The 24,177-nt window shown below is 43.9% G+C and overlaps 1 protein-coding gene across 4 annotated transcripts in view; it reads right to left on the minus strand.

Annotated features, from left to right (window-relative positions):
- KaiR1D (Kainate-type ionotropic glutamate receptor subunit 1D) overlaps nt 1-24,177 on the minus strand; it is a 135,206-nt gene that overhangs the window by 70,842 nt on the left and 40,187 nt on the right. For 3 of the 4 annotated variants that reach the window (XM_071594469.1, XM_071594466.1, XM_071594457.1), the window contains one exon: nt 12,450-12,684. In XM_071594469.1, the coding sequence (XP_071450570.1) occupies nt 12,450-12,546 (97 nt within the window). In that variant the 5' untranslated portion in view covers nt 12,547-12,684. Of the gene's footprint in view, nt 1-12,449; nt 12,685-23,599; nt 23,863-24,177 lie in introns of those variants that run through there. The other variant, XM_071594450.1, reaches the window with a different exon arrangement.

The raw sequence follows: 24,177 nt of genomic DNA on the forward strand, positions 1-24,177 counted from the left end.
CCCTTCCATTGCATATTCCTAACAAATCCATTAAATCTCTCCAGGTGTGTCCAATCCACCTGCCTCGTCTCCTCCTTGCAATGCTCCACATCTTCTTTGCAGCAACAGGTCTAGATGGGTCCATTTCTTCTCTCTCTCGCCTCTTCCTCCTTCCCCGGTGCTCCCCTTCACTTAATGCCGCCCAAGATTCTTCGGTGCCACACCACCCCGAAGAAGGCGGAAGATCCGATTCGTTCCCGTTACTCTCCTCGTCGGAATATACCCGCTTTCGCATGCTCTCCACTGCTACCGTCTTGGATTTTAGTTTTCAAGAAATGAATTCCAAATAAGAATAAAATTATAGTCAAAAAGCCGAAAAAGGGAAGCTTCCATTCGCCATGCGCCACTTCCAACTTCAGGAGCTTCAAATGAAGGAAGGGATGGCGATTCAAACCGAGAGAATTTTCTCACTGAGCTGTTTGATAGGGGAGCTGCATGCCTGTGCACATCCGTCCAGGAAACTGCCTTCTCCTTTAAGAATTAAAAGCAGGGGCGCCGGCGACCCCTCCGGCCGCGAGCGCAAGTGCCTCTCGAGCGTGTGGACGAGTCGGACGTTGGCCACTTTGAATATGTCTCGACTGAGGACTTCAAATCATCGATTTGGCCGATAAGGCGGCGTAGGATCTCATAGTCTCGGTCGACATTCGAGTTTCCTGCGGTTTGCGACGGAATGCGGGGCCGCACTTCCTCACGAAATCCCCCACTCTCGTTCCCAACTCGATCCGTCAATCCTCCCGCCGTACACCGACGCATTACGCTTGTTCGGTCAGTAAAGAGCCAAGCAACGTAGTTACGGTGGAATTCAAATCCATTGTGTAATGAATGCTAGAGAAACTACGTATCAAAGTGTCGAAATAAGGTATTCCATGGTTCATTGAGATAACAATATATTTCAAATACCACATAATGAATATTCAGTAAACATCCATCGACTTTTCATATTTTTTTTTAGAGAAAAACAGTGAACCTAACAGCAACCTCCTGCGGCAGGATCATGTCGAATTCAAATACTCCGCACGGCGCCCCCGGATCGTAACAGGCTGGATTTCCTGCACAAAAGATCGATGATCAGGTTCGCCGAGAGACGTGCTGGATACATTCGATTTCTTTGACCGAAATATCACTAGGTGTCAGGTTACAATCGAAATTGAGGAAGAGAACGGGAAACCAAGTCAGCTTTAATTCCAATAAAATATGACGGAGCCAAGCGTGAAAATGAGTAGTGGCAAAGATGGCAGAGGCCCCAAACAGTCGAGCGTCGCGCCCGGCAGAGTACGTATATAGCGGAGGGGTGCAACTGCTAATCGTCCTTCCATAGAATGACCAGTACCAAGCCCGACGGCGCGTGAAATTCACACATCAGGGTAAGAGGGCCAGTTCCTTTCCTTGTGACGGTTATGGTTTCCCAGGAAAATTAGATAGCTCGGGTGGAGCTGTAGGTGCCCAGAGAGGCTTGCTCGGGAATCAAACCCCGGCCCTCCGGTCAGTAGTTCAACGCTCTACCCCCTGGGCTACCGCGACCCATCATATATATATATATATATATATATATATATATATATATATATATATATATATATATATATATATGTGTGTGTACATCCGACAAATCCCAGTTTTCCAGGTGGACAATCCAAAGCCATAAATATATTTCCAAATGGCTCTTCAAGTGATGTCGTAGACAGACTACACCTTGCTTTCCACCAATGAGAGAGAAAGAGCTCAAATACTGAGGATATTCGACGTCAAACAAGAGCTCTGGAAGGTGAGCGAGAGAAAACGAAGGAGAGAAGGTCCGAGAATCCAGGAAGGAAAAAAAGGTGTGGCAACGTTGTCAACCTAGAGGAAAAAAATTGATTTGGAGGAGCAACTGCATTGGATGCTGCACGTATTTTCTTCCCTTCTATTCACAAGCTATTCGATAACATCTTCCGCAATCTGCTAGGCAATCTAACCATCGGAGTGAAGTTTCCTTTGCAACACCAGCAACCATAGGGTGGGGATTTTTCAGGGCTTATACGAATGAAGGCACTTAGGCTCGCTGTGACAAGGTCAGCATCATCAGTTAGCTACATGCAGTAACGATGCTCCATGTAATATGGTGAGATACACGCATGCCATATGACATAATGCCAACGCGTGATGATGCATCCATGCTTGTGAAATTTTATCATGGCAACACTTTAAAGCCTACATTGCCACCGATGAGCTTTATTACGCAAACGATGAGATATCTCTGGAATTTTTAAATGGCCCGTCCGGAATGGTCAGAAATCTTTTCACATAACTAATAATAATGAAATAGTTTAAAAACAATGCATTCTTAAGTGACTAATTAAAGAAAGTGAGGTCAAATGAAATAAGCAGATTAGACTGTTGTATGTAAATGACACGGAATATTCCATCATGCGCAACAGACTTCCCAATGAATTGCCTCCATCAAAGCAGCAGCGGCTTAAGCAGCGTCACGAACAGAACAGGGCCCCTCGCCATTTGGAGACTCGCCAAGACCGGGGAAGAAGGTAGGGGACACGCTCAGTTGGAGGGGGGAGACACACTCGGTTTTCATTTTCAGGGAAAGACTGAGACTTTAGTTTATCTTTCATCACCCACTTCCTACTGTCATAGTTCTGCGAGAAACCTGCGTTGCTTCAAGTTAGCATGACATATAAAATCAATAAAATAAAATTGAGTCAATGGCATTCATATCTAAAATATAAAAACTGCAGTCCATTTTTTGGTTTACTGCCTCAGATTATTTTTAAATAATGCATTGCATCTAGGATATGATATCCACTCATTGCAAAAATTAGGATTATTAGCATTACAAATGAAATATTCGATGTTTTCAGGCTCCACTTAGTGGAAATCCATTATCACTCAATTAAAAATGCCCACGTATCTTATAAAATTAAGTGGAAAGATAAAATGGTATTTTTACTTCAGTTACAAATGAAACCTACACAAGGAGAACCCCAACTTTAGAAGGGGAGCATGAGCAATTGGCTAAACCTGGCGATGGAGAAGAAAAACATTTAACTCACACATTATTGCTATACAAGGTCTGCCCCAAAAGCAGCAGTGACATTTTTTCTCAGATGGACGGACGGGCGGCGGTTTCTCTTACTAGGTTTGAGGGAACGGAGTCTCAGGAAAGGCTGGAGGCCGGTGGCAGTTGGCTCCCAACATTGGCAGAGAGTGGATCGTTCGTTTGCGACACCTCTATAAAGTGACCTCGTTACGCTCCATCATGAACCGGTTATTGGAACAGCGCTACGTGATAAAATTTTGCGTGAGACTAGGCAAAACAGAGAAAGAGGCATGGCAGCTTATGGTACTAACGCTATGGGTAGATCGGGTGTTTTTGGGTGGCATAAGTTGTTTCGGGAGAGTAGAGAAGATTTTGAAGAACGTTCAGGACGCCCATCGACCTCAAAAAGTGGCGAAAATCTTGCAAGAGTGAAGGCTATGTTGGACAGGGATCGCAGATAAATGTCAGCATGGTTTATGATGAACTTAGAATCCCTAAAAGTGATGTGCATTGACTTGTGACCGAGAACATGGGCATGAGAAAGGTGTGTGCGAAGTTGGTGCCGCGAGCGCTCTCAGACGAACAAAAGGAAACTCGCACGCGGATCTGCCAAGAGCTTCTCGACCATGAGGGAGGATCCCTTTCCCCGCCTCAAATCCGTGCTGAGAGAACGGCACCACGGTCCGGGCGTAGCGTTAAAATAGACCGTGACGAGGGAGCTTTGCAGCATTCCGGGCGCCGCCTTCCAGAAGGCGTGGATAACCCCGTAGCAGGGCTGTGTAAACGCAAAAGGGTGTCATTTCGAAGACTTTTGAGTGAATGTATCAATTCTGGCAATAAATGTTTCTAAAAGACTCAGTCCTACTACTTTTGGGATATACCTAGCATGTTTGATTGAAATTTGTTCCCGACAGGAGCCCGACATGTAAGGATGGAGCTTGTCTTTTAGGCGCCCGATTTGTACGGTAGGCGCACCCCGGTAGAGTATCACCAGTCGGCCAGGGATCAGTCAGTCGATCCGTCTTCAACAACACTTCGGCAGTGAAGCCCCTCCGTCCTCTTAATGCGCAAGGGGACGCGGATTTGCGGCCGCCCTCAAATGCTTATTCCAAATGCATTATTCGGGCTAAAAGGCTTAATTTTCAGTGGGAATCCTCACGCCAGTGCGAAACCGGAGATTCACTGAAGGAGCCCGAAGGGATGAATGTACTCCGAGGGTATGAAATGAAATACAATCGGAGGGAAGTTAATAACAGCGGAGAGAAAGGGATGGTGCGTTAAAAGAGGAAAAATAAGATTAAGTGGAATCTTTATCTTATTACATCATACGTAAATTTCGATGGGACGGAAAGAGGTTTGACTCGCGCAGGGGATCTCGAGCTAAGAAGGCGTTCATTTAAAAGAAAAAAAAACGTATGTGCTCCAAGGAGGGATTCCAAGAGGATAAGGAAGCTAGGCGTGGGTATGGCATCCGCGTGGGGCGTGGCACTCTCCGGCAGTGGAGGGGATGGAAAAAGAAGAGAGAGGGGCGCAAGCTGTTGGAGATATTGAGGAAGGAATGGACATATACTGTTCGGAAAGAGGCGAGGATGCATGACAGCAGGATGTGAGAAGTTGACACGAAGTGAGAGAAGGGATAACGAGTACAGGGTGCAACCGCGTGCACCTGCGACAGTGAACTCATGGGGGAGGTCTGAGGAGAGTGGGGTTGTCCCATACAGCAAATGACGACGAGGAAGAGTGGTACGAAGAAGGACGAATTATCCAGGCGCGCGAGAAAGGAAGCGAGTGTCGAAAGAGGCGACCTGCAGTAAACCATTGCTCAGAATGAAGGATCACCAGAATGAATCCCACATTCATCACCGCAAACGAATGGACTGAAGATCGTCAAATAGCTACTCGGAGCTTTATGGTTAATCAACTGTACGAAGTTTATCGGTAGATTCCCGAGTCCAGAGGAAAGGCGAATTAATATATGTCAAGAGTCTTACCGAGTGACCCCAGTCGATCGACGGAGGCAGCGCTGAGGGCTTTAAGATTAATATGTCGATATAAAATACAGCTGACATCCGCCCCCGCCCCCCACCCACCTCCAACCGATCCCCCGCCACTCCAGGCACATTCACCGGAAGCGCAGTGCGGTCAATAGGCGCGCGCGCGCCGTCAAACCGGCAGCCCTCCGTTTGCATTTTCCCCCGGTGAGAAAGGGGGGGAGTTGCGAGGCGGGGGAGAGAGGGAGGGAGTGTCGGGAGAGGGGATTTGCGAATTGGGGGGGGGGAGTATCGCTGGGAACAAATTGTAAATGGGAAGCAATTTACAACACGATTTAGAATGTGTTTTTTGATAAAAAGGAAAAGGGATTAAATATGAAGATTCAAATAAATGGCAATTGAGCTTATTATTGGGGGACCGACGAGGTGGCGCGGATGAGGCGTACTCGAATCCCGGTAGCTGAATGGGTGCGGTTCTGCCGTTGTGGCATTCAAAGGAATACTCATTTTGAGAGTCTGGTGCGCATGCCGCGCAGAGATCTCGCATCGCCGGAAAGCCGAAGGTGCGCGCGATCGAGGGAAGCATAGAAACAACATGGTTGACACCAAAAGTATATCGTACGGAATTTCTCACGATGAACGGGACAGAAGCCTATGATATTGGCGACTTGCACGTTCAGTAAAGTAAAAGGATAAGCAATCGGCTGTGCACCGCACAATTTACAATCCCGGCTCGACTTTAAAATTACGGTTATGGCATGAGGTGGTAAAACTAAGGTGCGGGCAATTGAAATACCCAGCTAACTAATACCGCGTGTTTCCGGGCCGCCCCCTTCGCCTATCATTATCACAAGGATCTCCTCATCGCCCCTTCCCCGATTGTCAAATCCTCTGAAAATCCACGCCCCGTGCCAATTGCATGTTTTCTGCACCACTAATGTGACGTAATGTCAGGCGGATTGACACTGGGTATTTTATGATGTATGAATAAATCTTGTTGAAAGTTTTCTCATTCAGATACAAAAAATATGGGTCATTTCACGTCAAATAATACAACGGAATCCTCTTTTGGGTAAATTTGTTGCAACAATTGACAAACACCCAATACTGAACCCCATAAAATACTCTTGTGAGTAAATATTTCATGTACATTTCAGTAACAATAGGAAATTACGTCAATTTATCCGCAAGGCCACAAATATTGCAGTAAAACTCCATTATTTTACATGATAACAAATATTATTTTTAATCTGTTTTTAGCATTTAAAAATACGATATACAAACTAGAAATACTTTAAATAATATTCAATTTTGTTCAATTGTTTATCAAATATATCATTTTTAAATGCATTTTCTTATATAATAACTCCTGAATTTTTCAATGCAACAATTTCAGAGTGTAAAAAACATTCGCCTTGAATTTTTCCTGAATTTTTCTTTAAAATTTCATACGAGATATCAATCTCTAACATATTTAAATTTTAAATCGTTGCATCTTTTTGTTTAAGTAAATAAATTTGTTGTCTTCAGTGTTCGCGCTAGTCATTCGTCGCTGGGCCTCCCTTCCGCAACGTGCAGAGCAAGGACAGGATGGAGTAGGCCTGGCGGCACTTAATAGCAAACAGCATTTCGAATGATTGGGGAAAACCTTAATAGACTCTTTATATTTGGTATCTGAGCGAACATCCAAATATACAAACTAGAAAACTGAACACGAAAAACAATATTGCCATCCACGGTGAATTCAAGTAAAAAAACACTCGTCAATAGTGAAATCAATCGGGCAAGAAAGTCAGGCTTTTTACTGTAGCGGAAACACTCTGATGAGCAAGCATATTGACATAACAACAAGGAAGACTTTTGCATGAACTTTAGTAGGCAGCACCCTGGTTTATGAAATGATGGAAAACATGGGAAAGGAAAGAGGCAGTCTGGCAGAGACAGAAATGTGCACATGGAGAAGAATAAAAAAAAACTTGTTTCAAGGAAAAAAAGCACAAAGTCTTGGAAGAAGATAAGGATGAGAGGAAACTTATGAATATAATGGCGGAAATAAGAGTTGATTTTTTAATGATCATCACTGTGATATCTAGATGTCGAGGAAGCGACGGGGCTTTGATTTCGCAATTTTCCGGAAAAATACCACCACAGACCCCATCATCCCCTTCAACTCCCGCCATCACATATCTCACAAGCTTTACACTTTTCATTCCCTACTAAACAGACTGCTGGCCATTCCTCTTTACAAAAATGATTTTGTTTAAGAACTTAAAACGATTTAAGATTTAGCAATGAAAAATGGCTACAAAATAAATTTAATTGAAAAAATACCACAAAGAAAACGTTCCTTTAAAGCAAACAATCTTTTGTCTAAACCAGTTAATGTGGAGGGAAAAGGTTACAAATGGTGTCAACTCCCTTATTATGGATTGATTTCACAAAAGATAGCCAACCTTTTTCCTAGGGGAAAAATTTCGAATAACTTTTTACAATAACTTAACAAGTAATATAAATACAAATAAAATTACGAATAAATTAAACTCATTCTTGAATACTACGAAAGACAAAGTAGGAAAACAAAATAAAAGTGCCATTTATAGTTAACTTGTAAGGACTGTAGTAGTGCTATATACTTAGGCCAAACGGGGATATCATTAAAAAACATGGGCGGAGGAACATAAACGCTGCTTCAGAAATTGTGCCCTCAAGCAATCTCACTTGGCCAAGCATCTATGGGAAGAAAATCATGGGAGCGATTTCAGCCCGGAACTCATACACCAGATGGGCAAAGTAATGAGGATGGACAAGTGGGAAGAGCTGGAAATCAGAAAGAATTTAAAAACGGGTCATTTGGTTAACGATTTATTGTTTGAATACCTCTCCCCAATCCTGGAAGTACCCCTTTCCTTCACAGAAAGACCCAACAACCCCCCCACCACTGTGAACCCACCAATCAGATTTCCTGACGCTAAACACTCCTCTCCCCCCTCCCCTTCCCCTCATTCCCCACCTCTCTCACCCACCCCCTCTCCCTCATGAATGATATATAAATAGACCGCGACTTGATTAATATGTACCTGATGATGACGCCGAAGCGTTGAAACTAGTTGTACGTAAATAAAGAACAGTAGAAATATGCATTGTGTTCTTCTTTTAATGAACGTCGACACTTTCTTGTTACAAGACCGTATTGTCAACCTGTGCATTGATACCTACTCAATGGTAGTGATACAAAACATGGAATGAAAGCAACTAACTTACATATAAATGATATCACAGCTAAAACTATTTGCACAAGCAGGAACGACACCCTTGAATTGGTGCAATAAACAAGATTACTTCTGAAATTTAAACACCAACACACAGCAATCATTACTAACACAAACTTTAAACATCCGATAGCGTTGAATTCGATTGTTTGAGGCTCTACTATGAGAAAATTCATGATCAATGAAAACTTGGTATTTTCTCACAAAAAACTTTATCATACGACTACCGGTTTCGATATACGAGTATATTTCCAGGCAATGTATGAGATTTTACACCTGATGATGTCACCTATGCGTCAAAACCAGCAGTAGTACAATCATGTTTTTCGTGAAAAAATACTAAGTTTATTTATTCAATGATCCGATAGCATCCTCTAACAAAATATACAACTGCAATAAAAAAATATGACGATACTTGCCGAATGTAGGTAAATCCAAGCATTATAATTCCACAAAATAAGACTTATTCGAGAAATCATGGTATTACGGCGCGAACGAGTTTAAGGATTTAGTTAGCTGACGATAAAACTTCCCCGAATGTCACGGGAGTCAAGCGGGGCAGGGACAAAAAGATTCCCTCGTATTGACGAATCTCCTTAAGAAGCAACTCAAAGTAATATGACAAACGCTGAGAGATTTAAATGGCATGTAGCTTCAGTGAATATGAAAACATCTGTAGCCATTCGAATACTTAATTCGTTAAGCAAATTGACGAGGATTAACACTAATATCGCCAAATAATTACATTAAAATATCACGAGCATAATGGAGAAAATGAAATACGTATTACAATCACCGAGTGCAAATTTCGTCGAAGACGTCGATTGATAGAATTTAATCAACCCCTACGGAACTACCTGGAGTGGAACAGGATATTACTCGGATAACTTTTAGTTTAGTCTTTATTACAGGCTCCATCCTGAAACTAGAGAAACAAAGCGTTTAACGACATCTTAGGTCGGAATGAAACAGAATATTGAGAAAATATGCCTGTGATTGTTGATAACAAACATTTACGGAATATTGGATTTTAATACCGAATACCTTGTGAGCACTTAAACCCTGATTGGCACCATAGGATTGGCTTACGGGTTATTGCACGGACGTAGACGCAGACAATAAAACAAAGGACAACGCTACGAATCACCTCCATGGCTAGGGTCTAACACTACCTGCCAGACGTCCTCGGCTCGCAGGGCAAGATATACATTTAGAGGGACCACGTCGAGGAGCTAAGACGGAAATAGAGCGCCGAAATGAGCGATGCATGAGGCATCATTCTCCCATCGCACAATTTGGGACCGAAGCAACGACAAGTAAAGTGCACAACGCGAGACAAAATGTCTTCCCGAATGAAATTAACAACCAATCAGCCAGCCTATTTATATCAAAACACAGAAACGCTCGTGCAATATTACTTTTGCACGGATGTAGATGTAGGTAATGCTGCAGATGTAGTAGATGCACAGGACCACGTAACCACAGATATTGTGAGAGAAATAGCATCCATGTTTCTTAAAATCTTTGGATGGTACTATTGTAAATTTTTTATAGCGTGAGCATTCAACACGGCCAAGAAGAGAAGGCTGAAGTAGTTGAATTACAACAATAGATGCATTTCTATCCAGACTAATACGCGGCGGCTTGCAGGGTGCGATGCCCGACCAGAGCCGAGGAAGCGACGGCGGAAGGGAAGATGGGAAAGGCGAAGCGAAGCGAAGGTGATGGGAAGCGGGGGAGGAAGGGGCGAGCAGAGTCAATCCGGCCGGAAACGGGCTCCGCAAATCGCCAGGGGTCCCCTTTCGCTCGCGGACCCCGCCCACAATGGAAGACGCACGCCAACAAGGGCCTTCCTTCCAGTGACGAGGCAAACACTCGCATTCGGAAGGGAAATCCAAGCGGATGCGAACTGATCGCGCTGCAGCCCTTCAACGAGAGCATAACGACGACATTTCTGCGGTGAGAGATGAGCAGGGGAAACTATAAAGGAAGGTTCAGAGCACGTTACTGCGGCGTGCCGTGTTTTGCAGGAAATGTGGCGGAGAGAAAGAATCCGAGAGGTGGGCATACAAATTTGGTAGGAGGCGACGCGACGGCGCTAAATTGCCATTCCGAGATGATGGCCGACAATGAAATGCATGCTGGATATCCAAGGCGAAATGCAAAGGGCTTTTCTGATATCGGACGCAGGATCAAGGACGAAGAAAAAAACGATTGGGAAATTGAGAAGTAATGTGTGGGTAGCGACGGAATTTTATAACACAGTATCTCCCAAAGCTAAAATGAGACCCTCAAACCCAAGTTGGGGAATGATTTTTTCAATCAACCTAGGACAGCTATAGGAGATTTTCAACCAACCGTCTTCCTTAGTACGACCCTGTCTAAGAGAGAATATTAAGCCTCACTACGGCTGTGACCTACACGACGCTCGACTGAACCATGCCACGGGAGCTCCACCGGGGGCCACCCGCAACCGTGCCCCCACCGGGGGAGGAATGGCAAGGGGGCAGAGGCAAGTGGACCTTGCTGACGGGAATCTCCAGGACAACGAGGTGTGCTCTAAATCTATTTTCTTGGCGACATCTTGAACGCTCACCGAGGGACTACGCGTTGCCTCTTAGTCCCGAATTAAGGGTCTTTTCCTAATTCGAAAAAATAACAGCTTCTCTTCTAAAACCAGGATATGTGAATTGGTAGTCCTTTCAATCCTTGGATGAGAATCCGAACACAATTTTTTCAAATGAACACACGGGAACGTAAATTTAAAAAATCCAATCTCGTAATACTTCACTTTGCGCATCCACCCCACCCTACATGATCAAGATTTGGCCGCCCTACACTTTCCCAAAGACCATTGGCTCATCTCCCTTCCACTAAAATTCTTCTTGACATTCGATATCTTGAATTAACAATTTATGCTTTCCTCTCCAGTAAACATTTCTATCCCCAGGCCAAAGATATGGGCACTCATAAGGCGCCATCTTTCGCCGATCAATTTACGAGTAACCTTGGACAACATTTATTTTTTTCGGCCAAACCCTAGCATCACTTTCATGAACCAAATACATTACCAATATCCTCCTTCGAACCCAGGGTACAGATTCACTTAACGCTTGCATTTCAAGTCTAAATTCATCTTTCTCCTTCAAATTCACTTCCTCCATTTATGACTCCGCTATCACTTTCCTCGACATCGATATACGTCTTCAAAACCATACATCCTCCACATTAATACCAACAAAACCAAAATCACATAAGCAACATCAATAATTAAGCCTTTATTTCCACGCCAACCATCCCGTCCTCAATTCACTTTCAATCAGAGGGCGTAGATTTTACATAAACACACTCGCTTTAAAGCGCACCCACATCATTTTACCACTCAACTAAATACTTTCCTCGGCGCTTCGATAACTCGCTCAAAGACGAGAGGGCCTATAGACAAAACTTTCCACTCTTTTCGGATCTTTCTTCCGAATGGAACTCTCTTTGCCTCCGAAACAACACCCACACCCTCCCGAATCTCCACCCCGATTTCTTTCAATGCCAGATTTTGCCACCCTTCACAACCTACCACATTTTTCGTTCAAAACACCCGTTTTCCCCAGACCTCAATCAAAAGAGTCCAAAATCCCAAGTCGGAAACAAAGTAGGGAACCTTTCGACCGTACCTCTAGATAATAGCGAACTTTCGCATTTTCAACGATGCTTTAAGCTTCTGCTGAAATCACGCTAGCACGCTTATTGGAAATACCAACCAAGTTCCTCGAACATTTCCACCACCAACCCAGCACTAACCCGATTCCGCTCTAGCTTCGGAAAATGAAGCCAAACCACTCCCATCCAACCATCCAGTAGAACTCTCCATCAACCTTCTTTTGGAAAAGCTACCTCATAAGCATGTTATAGAATCCTTAAAGTTAATACTAATCAGCTCAGGTGCCATACCTGGCAATTACCTAGAATTAAACTTGAGGAAGAGGGCACTGGGGTACTTTAAGAATAGGACTAGTTCTCCCGAGAACTCCTTCTGCTTCAAAGTTACTCAACTGGAAAGGGTAGACAATACTCCGACAGAGGTCGAGAGGAAAAAGAGGGGTAGGATTAAGATAAACTCACCGATTCGGATGACGTCAGGTAGTCCGGTGGCGGCCCCGAGGACCACGGCAAGAAGGGAGGCCCAGAGGGCCCATAAGGGGGACCGCGTCGCAAACATGGCGACGGGCGCACTCCACTCCCTCCTGCCACCCAGGAGGGGTGTCGGGCGTCGGCGGGGTGACTCAGGCGCGTGTCCGGGGGCGGGCGGCACTCAGCGGAGGGACAGCGGCGGTGCGGAGGCCTCGGCTATTCCAGCCTGCAGGACGAAGAGAGGGTCGAGGTTAGGTGGCCACCAGCGAAGCTCGATGCCAAGCCCACACGGCTCGGAGCATCATCTTCCCTCGGCCCTGGACGGCCTCCTTCACGGCGTCGCGCCCTCTTACGGAGGAGCTAATGGAGCTTCCATGGCTACGCGAGGCCATGCGGGCGGAGGCCACATCGCATAATCGAACTATGATGACACGATACATGCGGACATAAATCATGACTAGAGAAAATATTCCCCGTGCTGTCGTGCGCACGGAATTTAAACTCGTATTCAGGGATATTGCTTGGCAAATACAGTACCTTCGAGAACGAAATATTCCTCTTTCCTGTAACTCGCAAAATAATCGTCTTCATCTCTTGTCATATCTCTCTCAGCCTATGTTGGATCTCGAATTCCAACGCTCGCTTACGAGAGCAGCGCGCTTTTGGTACAGCCAAGTTGCTCTATTCTACACCGCGCAGGCATATACCATGCATACGTACGTACGTGGTGTATGGATCCGTGCATGCGCAGCGGGGAACGTGAAAAGGTCATCTTACGACAATTTTAATTATACGGAACGGCAAATAAATCGGGACTCGGAAACATATGTACACTCTTATATATGCCATGTCAGTTAAAGAAAAAATACCGAAGCACACATACGATAATTAAATTTGAACTTTCCTCAAAAAGTTTTTTTTTAACCATCAAAATAAGGATAAATTAGCCTAAACACAAACAAACTCACAATCGTTTCTGCGATACAAAATGATTATTGCCGCACACAAGCACTCAGGGTATGCTAGGATTATATTCCCGCGGCGGGAACCAGCCCAGTGCAGTAGACTATAGATTTAAAAGAAAAAGAAAAATGAAGCGGAAAGGGTCACAATCTTCTCACCCTCAGGACTCTGTGCATCACAATTCCGAACCATATAACCCAATATTTTCTCCTCTTGATTGTAATTCATTCAATTTTTCCGCTTAATTCCACTTCTTCAGCACTCACCAAGACGAATTTATTAAACCTACTATAATTATTCCACCCGAGTATATTTCCTTTGGAAACAAAGTTTTGGATAATTGAGGTAATACTTTTGTTTTATTTCATTTTTTTATTGTTCAAAGCTGGGTAACGAGGAGTGAGGATTATCAGAGGGGTTTACAAAGTTTTTATCAATTTACTGTAATTCTGCAGCAGCTATCCTCGGGGCCATCACGTTTTGCCACAGCAAAAACAACAAAAAGTTCATTGACTGCCCAAGCGGGCAAGTATAAACCGTCCCGGTGAGTGAAGTCCCACCTTTACCGGTCATTGTACATAAGAAACGCATGGCATTGAAGAAAGAAACATGGCTGAGGTGGAAGTGCGGTTTGCGAGAAAGTGAAACTTAAAACTAGGAATAAAATATGAATTCTTAATCTAACAAGAAAGGAAAGCCGACAGGGAACGGCTTTTTACAAAAGAGGAGTGAGGATTATCAGAGGGGTTTACAAAGAAAAAAATATTACGTCACTAACAGCACTAACAGCCCACCGGCACACTCTGAGCATATAGTAGAGCGGTACAAAAAGGAACATCGTTTACGTGAGCCATAGTGTGGATTGAGAGATGAAGCTAGGGAAGTAATAGCATTAAGGAGGATAAAATGTAGGGGCTGCTGTGCAAGTTGAAACCAATCGATTTTGATTGGGTTCGGCGAACGGAGCATCCTAGTTTGACATGAAAGACAGGGAAGGATGGGGTGACTATACGAAGTTTGGATGGGTAAAATAGGGTTGGCAGAGATTGGAAACATGGTATAATCATCTTGGGGAGGGGCTATAGGATCGGAGACTGCATTAATATCAGGTGCGTCAAGGAAAATTGATTGAGGTTGATTATCAGGAATAGTCAGAACTTCAGGATTGGCGGCTGAGAGCGGAGAAGGAGAAAAAATGGCTAGGAAAGGAGATGGGGAGGGCAGATAGGTGGTATTTCTGAGTGGGGGGCAATGGAGGAGGAGGACAGATTGGTAGGGATGGATTTAGGGAATGGTAAGAAGGAGGAAGTAGAGGACCTTTGTTGGACTACCGCTTGGCCGATGTCGGATGTCTCAACCACGTAGAGTAGGTAGCAGGGGGTGTTAGGATACCAACCATTATTGCAACTGTTGGTTAATTTGCGTTCTTACACATCGATCGGTTCGGCGGTCCATTTTTCTCTCAAATTCTCACTCTGGCCTCCCCTACTCCGATGTCATATGGTAATAGAATTATTCCGTCCGCATCAACGTTAAACTCGAATTATTTGTATCTATCAACAATTTTAAGTCGTGAATGTAACTTTCGTGGTTCTAGTGTCTGCCAACCCAATAACAACGATACCTTTTCCACTCTTTCACGAAGATTCTTCACGGAAAGAGAAGCTGTTCCCTGTCTTCTGTTTACTTCCGACCTGCGGATGCTCTCCGCGGATGGGGTCCCTGACAATCGACACGTGCTCAAGATGAGGTTTAGCCTCCGATGGGAAACTACTTCTTCAATATTTCATCCCAATATTTACTAACATTTCGTTTGAGAAATAGCTCGATAGTGACTCTTAGGTATTTCAGTTGCTCCTTCAATCTTATTTCTACCCCCTCCGCGTCTGCGGGAGTGTTAATATTTCTTTTCTTCATATTTAATTACTGCGTCTTTTTCAGATTTTATTGGAGACCCCACTGCATGCACAAAACACTAATACTGTCATAAACACTTTAAAAATCCACTAAGTCGGATTTGCTACTTTATCACGTTAAATGATCCTATTACCGCAAAAACAAAGTTTTCCTGGTCGTTTTACGATGAATATCGATATAAAGCAGAATACGAAGCGGATCCGCCATGTTTCCCTGTGGCACACACGCCATCACCCAGTATCTGACCAAAATTTCTCGTGGTTTTCAGCACGTAAATAACTCAAAGAATTTTGTTCTTAAATTAACTCCAGAGCAGAACATCATCTCGAAATGACGGGTGGGGAAATTTTCTCGCAAAATGTGCCAAATACTAAAGTTTCCAGTCACATATTTCCATATTTTACCCTAGGTTTTCCATAAAAAATAAATTCACCAGTTTCCCAGGTCCGCCCGGTTTTCCTGGTTGGTGAGCTGAGCTAACCCAGGGTCGTAAATTTTGTTAATTTCCATCAATGGCAACAGTCATCGTTATTATTATATATTATTAAAACTGAATTCATGTCTATATGCATGTCAATCAAAGATAACTTTGCATGTGCGCATGCATACGACACGTTCACTGGAGCCGTAAAATGTACACACATCATTCGACGTGGAATGGTTTTCACTTTCATAATCCTTAGTACTTTTCCCACTAATCGTGAACAAACTTTGAATGGCTATTGATTTCCATTGGCGACATAGAGTTACGTTGAAAATCGCATTCCATTAGAGGTAAATTGGCTGCAGGAAACATTGCGTGTAATTCACATACGAGGGTTCCTATTTATATTTTCGGCCAATTAATGAAAAGAGAGTAATTTATGGCTGAAAATGGCTTCATTGTTTTTCGACGTATCCTCCATGATAATCAATACACTTTTGCATGCGCTCGAACCAATATTCATAACACTTTTTCCACTCCGATTGAGGTACCTCCAAAACCTGGTTTTTGAATGCATCGACGGCTTCTTCAGTCACCGAAAAGGTTGGCCACGCAATTTGTTTTGATAAACGGGACTAAAAAGAAGTCATTTGGTGCTAAATCAGGCCTTTACGGAGGATGACCCATCAATTCGACGTTTTGGCCAGCCAAATCGGTAGTTGTTCCAGCAAATCTGTGAGAGCTTGCATTGCCATGGTGAAGATTGATCCTTCGTTGCCGCTTCTTTTTCCGTATTTCTCAAAGCACTTCTGGCAAACAAATGCTCTTTTTCCATTCAGAATTTACGGTTCTACGTTGCTCTAACGGTACGGTTGCTACAGGTTCAGTTATTCTGAAGAAACGGGCAATCATTAGCTTCGATGTCCTTCGTGAACGAATCACTTTTGTCGGATTTGCCACGTCTTGGAAGACCCATACAGTGTGGATTGCTGTTTTGTTTCGGGCTCATACGTATAGACCCAAGATTCGTCACCTGTGTAGATGTTATACACAGCTTTTGATGCGCCGTCATTGTATTTGTTGAGCATTTCTTTGCACCAATTGACACGGGAATCTTTTTGAGCTTTTGTCAAATTATCGAGCGGGATCCAACGCGGACAAATTTTCTTCACAGCTAAATGTTCATGCAATACCTTATTGATGCTTGCCATACAAATCCCCAAAGATGTCTCAATCTCACGATAAATCACATGACGATCTTCCTTAACTAGTTATTGCACAGCATCTATGTTTTCTGGCACAACTAATTTTGGACGACCTTCACGACTTTCTTCGCTGAGCAAACGGCGGCCATGATGGAATCGCTATACCAGGGCTTCACACGTCGAAAGTCGTAAAAAATCATCGCACGAAAGTGTTCACGAGTTAAATCCATTTTTTCGCACAGACAAAATTTTCGAGTCACTGTAAACAACACAAGTTACAATCGAATGACAAAATATTTTGCAGAAAGTTAGTGTTAAAAGGGTCAAACTTTCAAATGGAAACGTCGCCTGAAGCATTTCGTGTCGTGGTTGTGGATTGCTGTTTTGTTTTAGGCTCATACGCATAGATCCAAGAGCCGTCACCAGTGCAGATGTTATACACAGCTTTTGACACACCGCGATTGTATTTCTTGAGCATTTCTTTGCACCAATCGACACGACCATATTTTTGAGATTTTGTCAAATTTTGCGGGATCCAACGCGAACAATTTTTTTCATAGCTAAATGTTTACGTAATGTCTTATTAATGCTCATCATAATAATCCCCAAGGATGTCTCAATCTCACGATAAGTCACATGACGATCTTCCTTTACTAGTTCTTGCACAGCATCAATGGTTTCTGCCACACTTGATTTTGGACGACCTTCACGACTTTCGTCGCTGAACGAACGGCGGCCATGATGGAATTCGTTATACCAGCGTTTCACAGTAGCGAAGGATGGGGCTTTATTGCCAAGGAGAAGTTGACCGATGCACTCCTGTCTTGATAATCCACGTCGAAAGTCGTAAAAAAGTCATCGCAAGAAAGAGTTCACGAGTTAACTCAATTTTTTCGCTGAGACAAAATTTTCGAGTCACTGTAAACAACACAAGTTATGATCAACGACATTAAGGTCTGAAGAAAATTAGCGTTAAAAGGGTGAAACTTTCAGATGGAAACGTCAGATGGCGCCTAAAGTACTTCGTGTTGTCAAGGCTCAAAGTATAAATAGCAACCCTCGTATTTATTGAGATACACGTATATGGTATAACATCATAGACGAGTATCTCGGGAAATTGAATGAAAGGTGTAACAAAAATCACGTTAAAACGATTATTTTTTTTTGAAAACTCGATCGAGATGCTAAAAATATTTGAAATATAAGGAGTTTTAATCTGAGAGCTGCATATTTTTCTAATATTCATACTTGAAGTTAAATTATATGATATCTAAAGAAGTAAATGAATATCGTTCCACGTGGAAAGATTTTGCAAAATAGAAGCGCTTCTGGGCTTGCACTCAGTTCACAAACAAAAAAATGAATGGGCTTATGTATTTGAGAAAGTGCCCATGTATGCCTGCCGTAAATTTCCACTCAATTTGTGCCTTTGTTTATGTGTAAGACTAGAGCAAACAAAATAACGTCTTTCCAGATTTGTTTATGAGTAACGAATGAAGTATAATGCGCTGAGCATTTGACAACTGAAGCAATCGTTTGCTTTGAAATATATTTTGACTGTCAGTTTGCCTATAAGCGTCTGAAACGGCTTTATAAAATGGCTATTCGGGAAAAATTGACGTAGATCATCAGGGAATTAATTTTTTTTCAAAATAATTTCGCACGTAAACGTATATGTAATACGCGAAAAATTTAAAAAAATACTGATATAATTACCATAGAAAAAATATATATTTAATAGTATTCAAAGTGTATAATGTCTTGAACCTTTTAATATTCTCGTTTTCTGATTTTACTTCGAAACTGCGTAACCACATCACACACATCAATAAAGCGGCAAGTGACAAGAGTGGCTCTCTTTACACAGCATTTAAATGGAACTTTTCATTTATTTCTACAACTGCAATGCACAGAAAACAATGTCATATTCACCTATTTGCACCAGTACCAATATTTAATCATTATGAAAGTAATGGTGAGATGGAAATGAGAGTTGTTCTGATTCTCCATCATTTTGCACTTGTAAAATGGCCCAGCTCACAAATGAATTGATGGCATGCTTATACAAAGATCTCTATGTTACAGAAAACAAGGTCACATTACATCGTTGCACGTCTTATTTTTTCACACAAAAAGTAATTTTTTCAATTAAAAATATTCCCAATCACCGTGATTATTCCCTGTGGGTGCGAGGAACTAGTTCATATAATATTAATAGGGTTGAAACGTCAGGCTAAGCCTGTTTGCCCGCCAGGGAAGTGGCGCCTATCTGTCCCTCTCTGCGTGATTTCTGCGTCCTCTCCGTGCCAGGGAAACAAAGCGCACGACAGTCGATGCGGAATGAGACATCATCCGTTTTAATTGAAACTCTAATCAACTTCTGACTGGGCAAATTATGTTCGCGTGACTAATTCGTAACTTCCTACGGGTTGATTCTTATGGCCATCGCATGAATATATTTATGAATATGTATAAATATAGGTTGCCCTTTGTACTTGAGTTGTTGAACATAAGATGCCTGTAATTTTGACACTGTTCCTCTTGCCATCTGCTTTTGCATTGGAATATTCCCTTGATCATTCTTGTTTACCCTAAGTCTAGTAGACTAACCCTTATTGATAATTGAGTCCTATTTTTCCAGTATAAATATATATGCATTTAAATGAAATAAGTAACTTTGTAGTTCTACACACACTTATTAATAGTAAAAACGACCCTGTTTCCGAGGACTTCAGACGCTTCACTTTCGTGGGATCCCACAATTTACAGAATACTCATATTAGGAAGATGGCTCGAGAAATATCATGGTAGCAAGAACGACATTAAGACGAAAATGTATGAACAGCACACTATTCCCCTATGTTAATTAAAGGAATAAGAAAGCAACAAATATTTTAAATGCGGATTATTAACTGCGGTACACATTTCCGAAATTTACACTGAAATCGATTGAAATATGAAAATTAACAAGCAACATCACGGAGAACGTTCGAGAAAGTTTTGTGATTATGAAAACAACGATTGCTATGTTTTCTGATAAACCATGCTCATCACATTGTTTCACTTAATTAACAAAAGGACCATGTAATTAACATAGTTTAAAATTGGAGTTCTATGCGCAGGGCCCTTGATGTTTATGTGATTTATTTATGATAATACTTGTAAACCTTTTCTTGTCACATCCCGGAGAACACACGAGAATTGTTGGCAGGTTAAAATAGCAGCAGCAAAATTACTTTTGCAAAATGACATCATTTTAATTTGTTTCATTAATTAATAGGATTGAAAATAAAGACATATTTCAAATGTGGGGTCTTATGTACGAGACATGCCACTTCTTATTCGAGAGATATAATAATATTACTGATATTTTCTTTCCCGCTTTTAGATTACATATCCACAAAACACACAAAAATGTGCATTACATCAACTACTGCGCGATTACAATTGCACGTTTCAGTTAGTGTTACTATGCAATATGTCAATACATAATTGCTCACTATCATGGATTTTCGATTGTTTTCTAAAGAAAATGAATCAGAACTTCAACTTAAATAATTGCTATTTCAGACCCGCAACAGATTGCGATTGGCAGTCGCCGACTGACGTCGCCATAGATGCTAAGTGCGCCGAAATAAAATTGATAAGCATACGTGAGCGTGCAAATGTGCTATACATTTTCACCATTCATTGAATATCAGCATTTTCAAAGCAAAAGTGTCTTTGAGACTTCCCGCACAGCGACACAGCCTGACGGTCAGGGAAATCGACACCTCACGACATCATTATCATGTCTATAAGATACACACAGCCTGTTGTGTCTGTAGCATGATTATCCGATATGAAAGCATCAAATTCATGAGCTTGCAAAAATATTTCATCGTTTAGCACAATGAGATGCTATCGTGTGGCGAAACGTATTTCCCATGCTTATTTTAACTCATATGGGTAAGATTACAGTGCGTTTTTATCACGGACATTAAACCCTTCACCGAATTGACCTTAGAATTCATTAATTTTAGCTAACTAAATTATCCCCGATTTTATTATTCGTATAGTAAAAACTAAAATTAATTTAGATCATATAATCGTGCCAACATAATAAATACTAGAGTAAAATTTGAACAAAGGTTATCCAACTGTTCCACTTGGAATATTTTTTGCAAACAATAATATCAAAAAACAACATGTTCCCGTTCGTAACAATAGCCGAGAAAGCAAATCTGTGGCCAAGACAAAATGTCCTCTTCTTCAAGCGTTATTCGATCTTAATAACTTGCAGTACATTCATCGATGCTCACTTCCGCCTGCTGATTTCATGAGTCATATTTCCGAAGGATATAACGCAATAACCACTTACATGTTTTACTTGATACAAGGAACATTAGGTTGAAGGTTTATCGAATCGCCAATGAAGTGGCTCACTATGGTTCTAAATATTTGTCGGCATACAGTGTTCGTGAAAATCATTTTAGAACAAAATTTAGTTTGAATTAGACACTACCAAAGTGCTACTCACAACTGCTACGCCTTCGGAAGGCAAACGATATAACAAACCACAGTAATCGAACCGAAGGTTAGTCCCATAGATATGGCAAGAGCCCACATAATGCTAAACACAATGGAGCGTGAAATTCACACACAGATAGATGGTAGTCGAGAGAATTTCCTTTTCCACCTCTGGTTAATACACATCCTGGATGCCAGGAATTGGATTTTCGCATGAACGCAATGCTGCAGGTGGATAGAGCGCGATCGATGGAAGAGGGAAGGAGCATTGGCGTGCGCCAGGTTGTATGGAGCGCGCGCGGCGGAATGTGGGCTCCCGACGGAGGAGAGAGACTCAAGAGAGGTGACGGCGAATGGAGAGGGGTTGGATGGGCGAATAAAGAGGGAGCTACGGGAGAGGAGTCTCGGATCGAAGGATATTGGACGAATAAAGCAGCTTCACAAGGCCCTACCGCATCCTTAGGATGAAAATAATCAAGCTGAAACGAGACCCACCCTTAAAAACTTCTAAATTTAAACGCTTCGCATTATATGGAAGACAGCACTTCCAGGAATAGTAATTTGAAGAATGTCTTCGGGAAATGGGACCCATGTCTCGTATCAAATGTTCCACGCGAGGCAATGATCATTTTCGATGGGCAACACTTTCCAGGGCCCGTCCGAGTCGGGGTGAGCGGTCCCTAAAGACAGGCACGGCAAGTCTCCTCGGGGGTGGCTGGCGAAGATCTACGGGGAAAGATGTCAGAGGGCCACCTACCGAACTGGAGGGGAGAAAAAATACCATTTCCAAGAGCAACGGATTCCTGGAGCGAGTGGTTTACAACGAGGCGACTGCACCACACGGGAGGGATGGGGACTTGGGGATCGTCCAAATCTACTCCCTGCAACCTACCATCATGGCGCGTGGCAGAGGGTGTCTGGCCAGACCAGACGCAACTATTAATTGCCGAGTCATGATTAATGGCGGGAAGATTTTTTTCCCGCTACTGCGGTCCCGAATTGTGTGCGCGGATGGGGAAGAATATTTCCTTATGCATCGATCGGTTCGGTTTCCCGTTCTACTTCTCACTACAGCCTCCTGACAATTTTTCACGAAACGGGCGACTCTCTAACCAGTTCGATTCCAAAAATCAGTACCTCTGCGAATAGGGGTCCCGAGGCGCATTCGCATTCACGGCCGAGATTGGAGCCAGCGGTCACGGCGTGACCCCACACCCGCGGCCGGGGAGGAGGCGACCCGAAGGGAGGAAAGCAGAGCAGGCCCGCTCCCCTCGGCCCCCTCCCCCCTCAGGCACGTCCACATGATGACAACGACACCGCCTCCTTTGATGACCAAAACCTCTCCACTCGAGGGAAAGACGGAGGGAACTGCCACGGAGGACTGGGATCGGGGGCAGGGGCCAAGAACACAGCACCCCTGGTAGATACAACCGCCGAGCGCCACCGAAGGCCAATGGAGGAGGGGCGAGGCGGGAAGGAAGTTTAATGAGACGGGTCCCAACACTGCCACCCACCCACCCATGCACCATTCCTTCGCTGGCATCGCCTTCTCCCCGCCCCCCTTCCCGACCAGCAGCATTTCCAATCGCCCGCTCCTTCAACTGGTGCATTCGAGCGAAGAGTGCGCCCTGATTCCGCACCGCTATTATGGACAACCTTCCTGGTGCCAACTCCCTTTCAGATGCAGACGCTCGCAGCCCTTTCTCCTTCCCTTTTTTGCCTCAAATGTGTTCAATATTAACATGGGACATCTAAGAAATCTCAAGTTGGCGTTCATTTAGTATTTTCACTCGACAGACGTAGCATGATTCGTTTGCTGTAATGTTTTCTGTTTTAACTCCTCTCATTGCATTCACATTGCCCTAGAAAAGGTGATACTGCACACTTCCTCGTGGAGATATTTTCCAACATGGCACGCTACCCTCCGCGGAATCTTTCCTAACACGCATTCCCTTAACCTTTCCGAATCTCGTTAGGTGCCTAAATAATTCTTTACCAGCGATAAACTTGAAAACGTCACCTCTCCTAATCCAACAACGAGACTCGATGGCTTTACACCAAGCCCAGCGGTGGGGGAGCAGACCCCCTTGGGGACGGGCGCCCTCCTCCCCCGCACCACTCACCAACGTCTCTCCGCTCTCGGCCGCGGAGGGGCCATGGCGGCCGCCCCTTGCGGAGGAGCGCGCCTCCCGGGGACCCTCGCGCCCCCCCTCTCCTTCGGTGGCAGCACGCTTGCCTCGCCGCTCCTCGACGGAGGATCGCCCAGTAGCGGGTGCAGCGGGTGCAGGGTGGTCGGCAGGGCGGTCGGCGGCACTCTCTCCTTGCCACGGAGGGAGCCAGGGCCGCACCCGGATGATGGGGGGAGAGGGGATGGCGCGCGCCCGCGCACATACATTTGCACCCGGGATGTGTGGAAGGGAGGGGGAGGAGGGGGGATGGTTTCGGAAGCTGCTGCAAAATCCGATCCTTCTGCGAGGAGGCAGGCGATGGTGGCGCCGAGGGAGGCAGGCGCTCGGCGGAGGGCGGTCGAACTTAGACCTGACCTGTGGGGGGTGGAAATGAGGGAGAGGGGGGCACCCACCCCTCCCTCTCGGCCGCTCTACCCTCAGGAGAGGCTGGGTCGTGTGTGCGGCGGGGGATCGAAAGCATCCCCCGCCCCCGATCGTACCACCCCACTCTGCCCCAGAACGGTCCCCGTTCC

The sequence above is a fragment of the Hetaerina americana genome, unplaced genomic scaffold (assembly GCF_022747635.1).
Source record: "Hetaerina americana unplaced genomic scaffold, ioHetAmer1.1.p SCAF_1, whole genome shotgun sequence".
NCBI classification, from domain to species: Eukaryota; Metazoa; Arthropoda; class Insecta; order Odonata; family Calopterygidae; genus Hetaerina; species Hetaerina americana.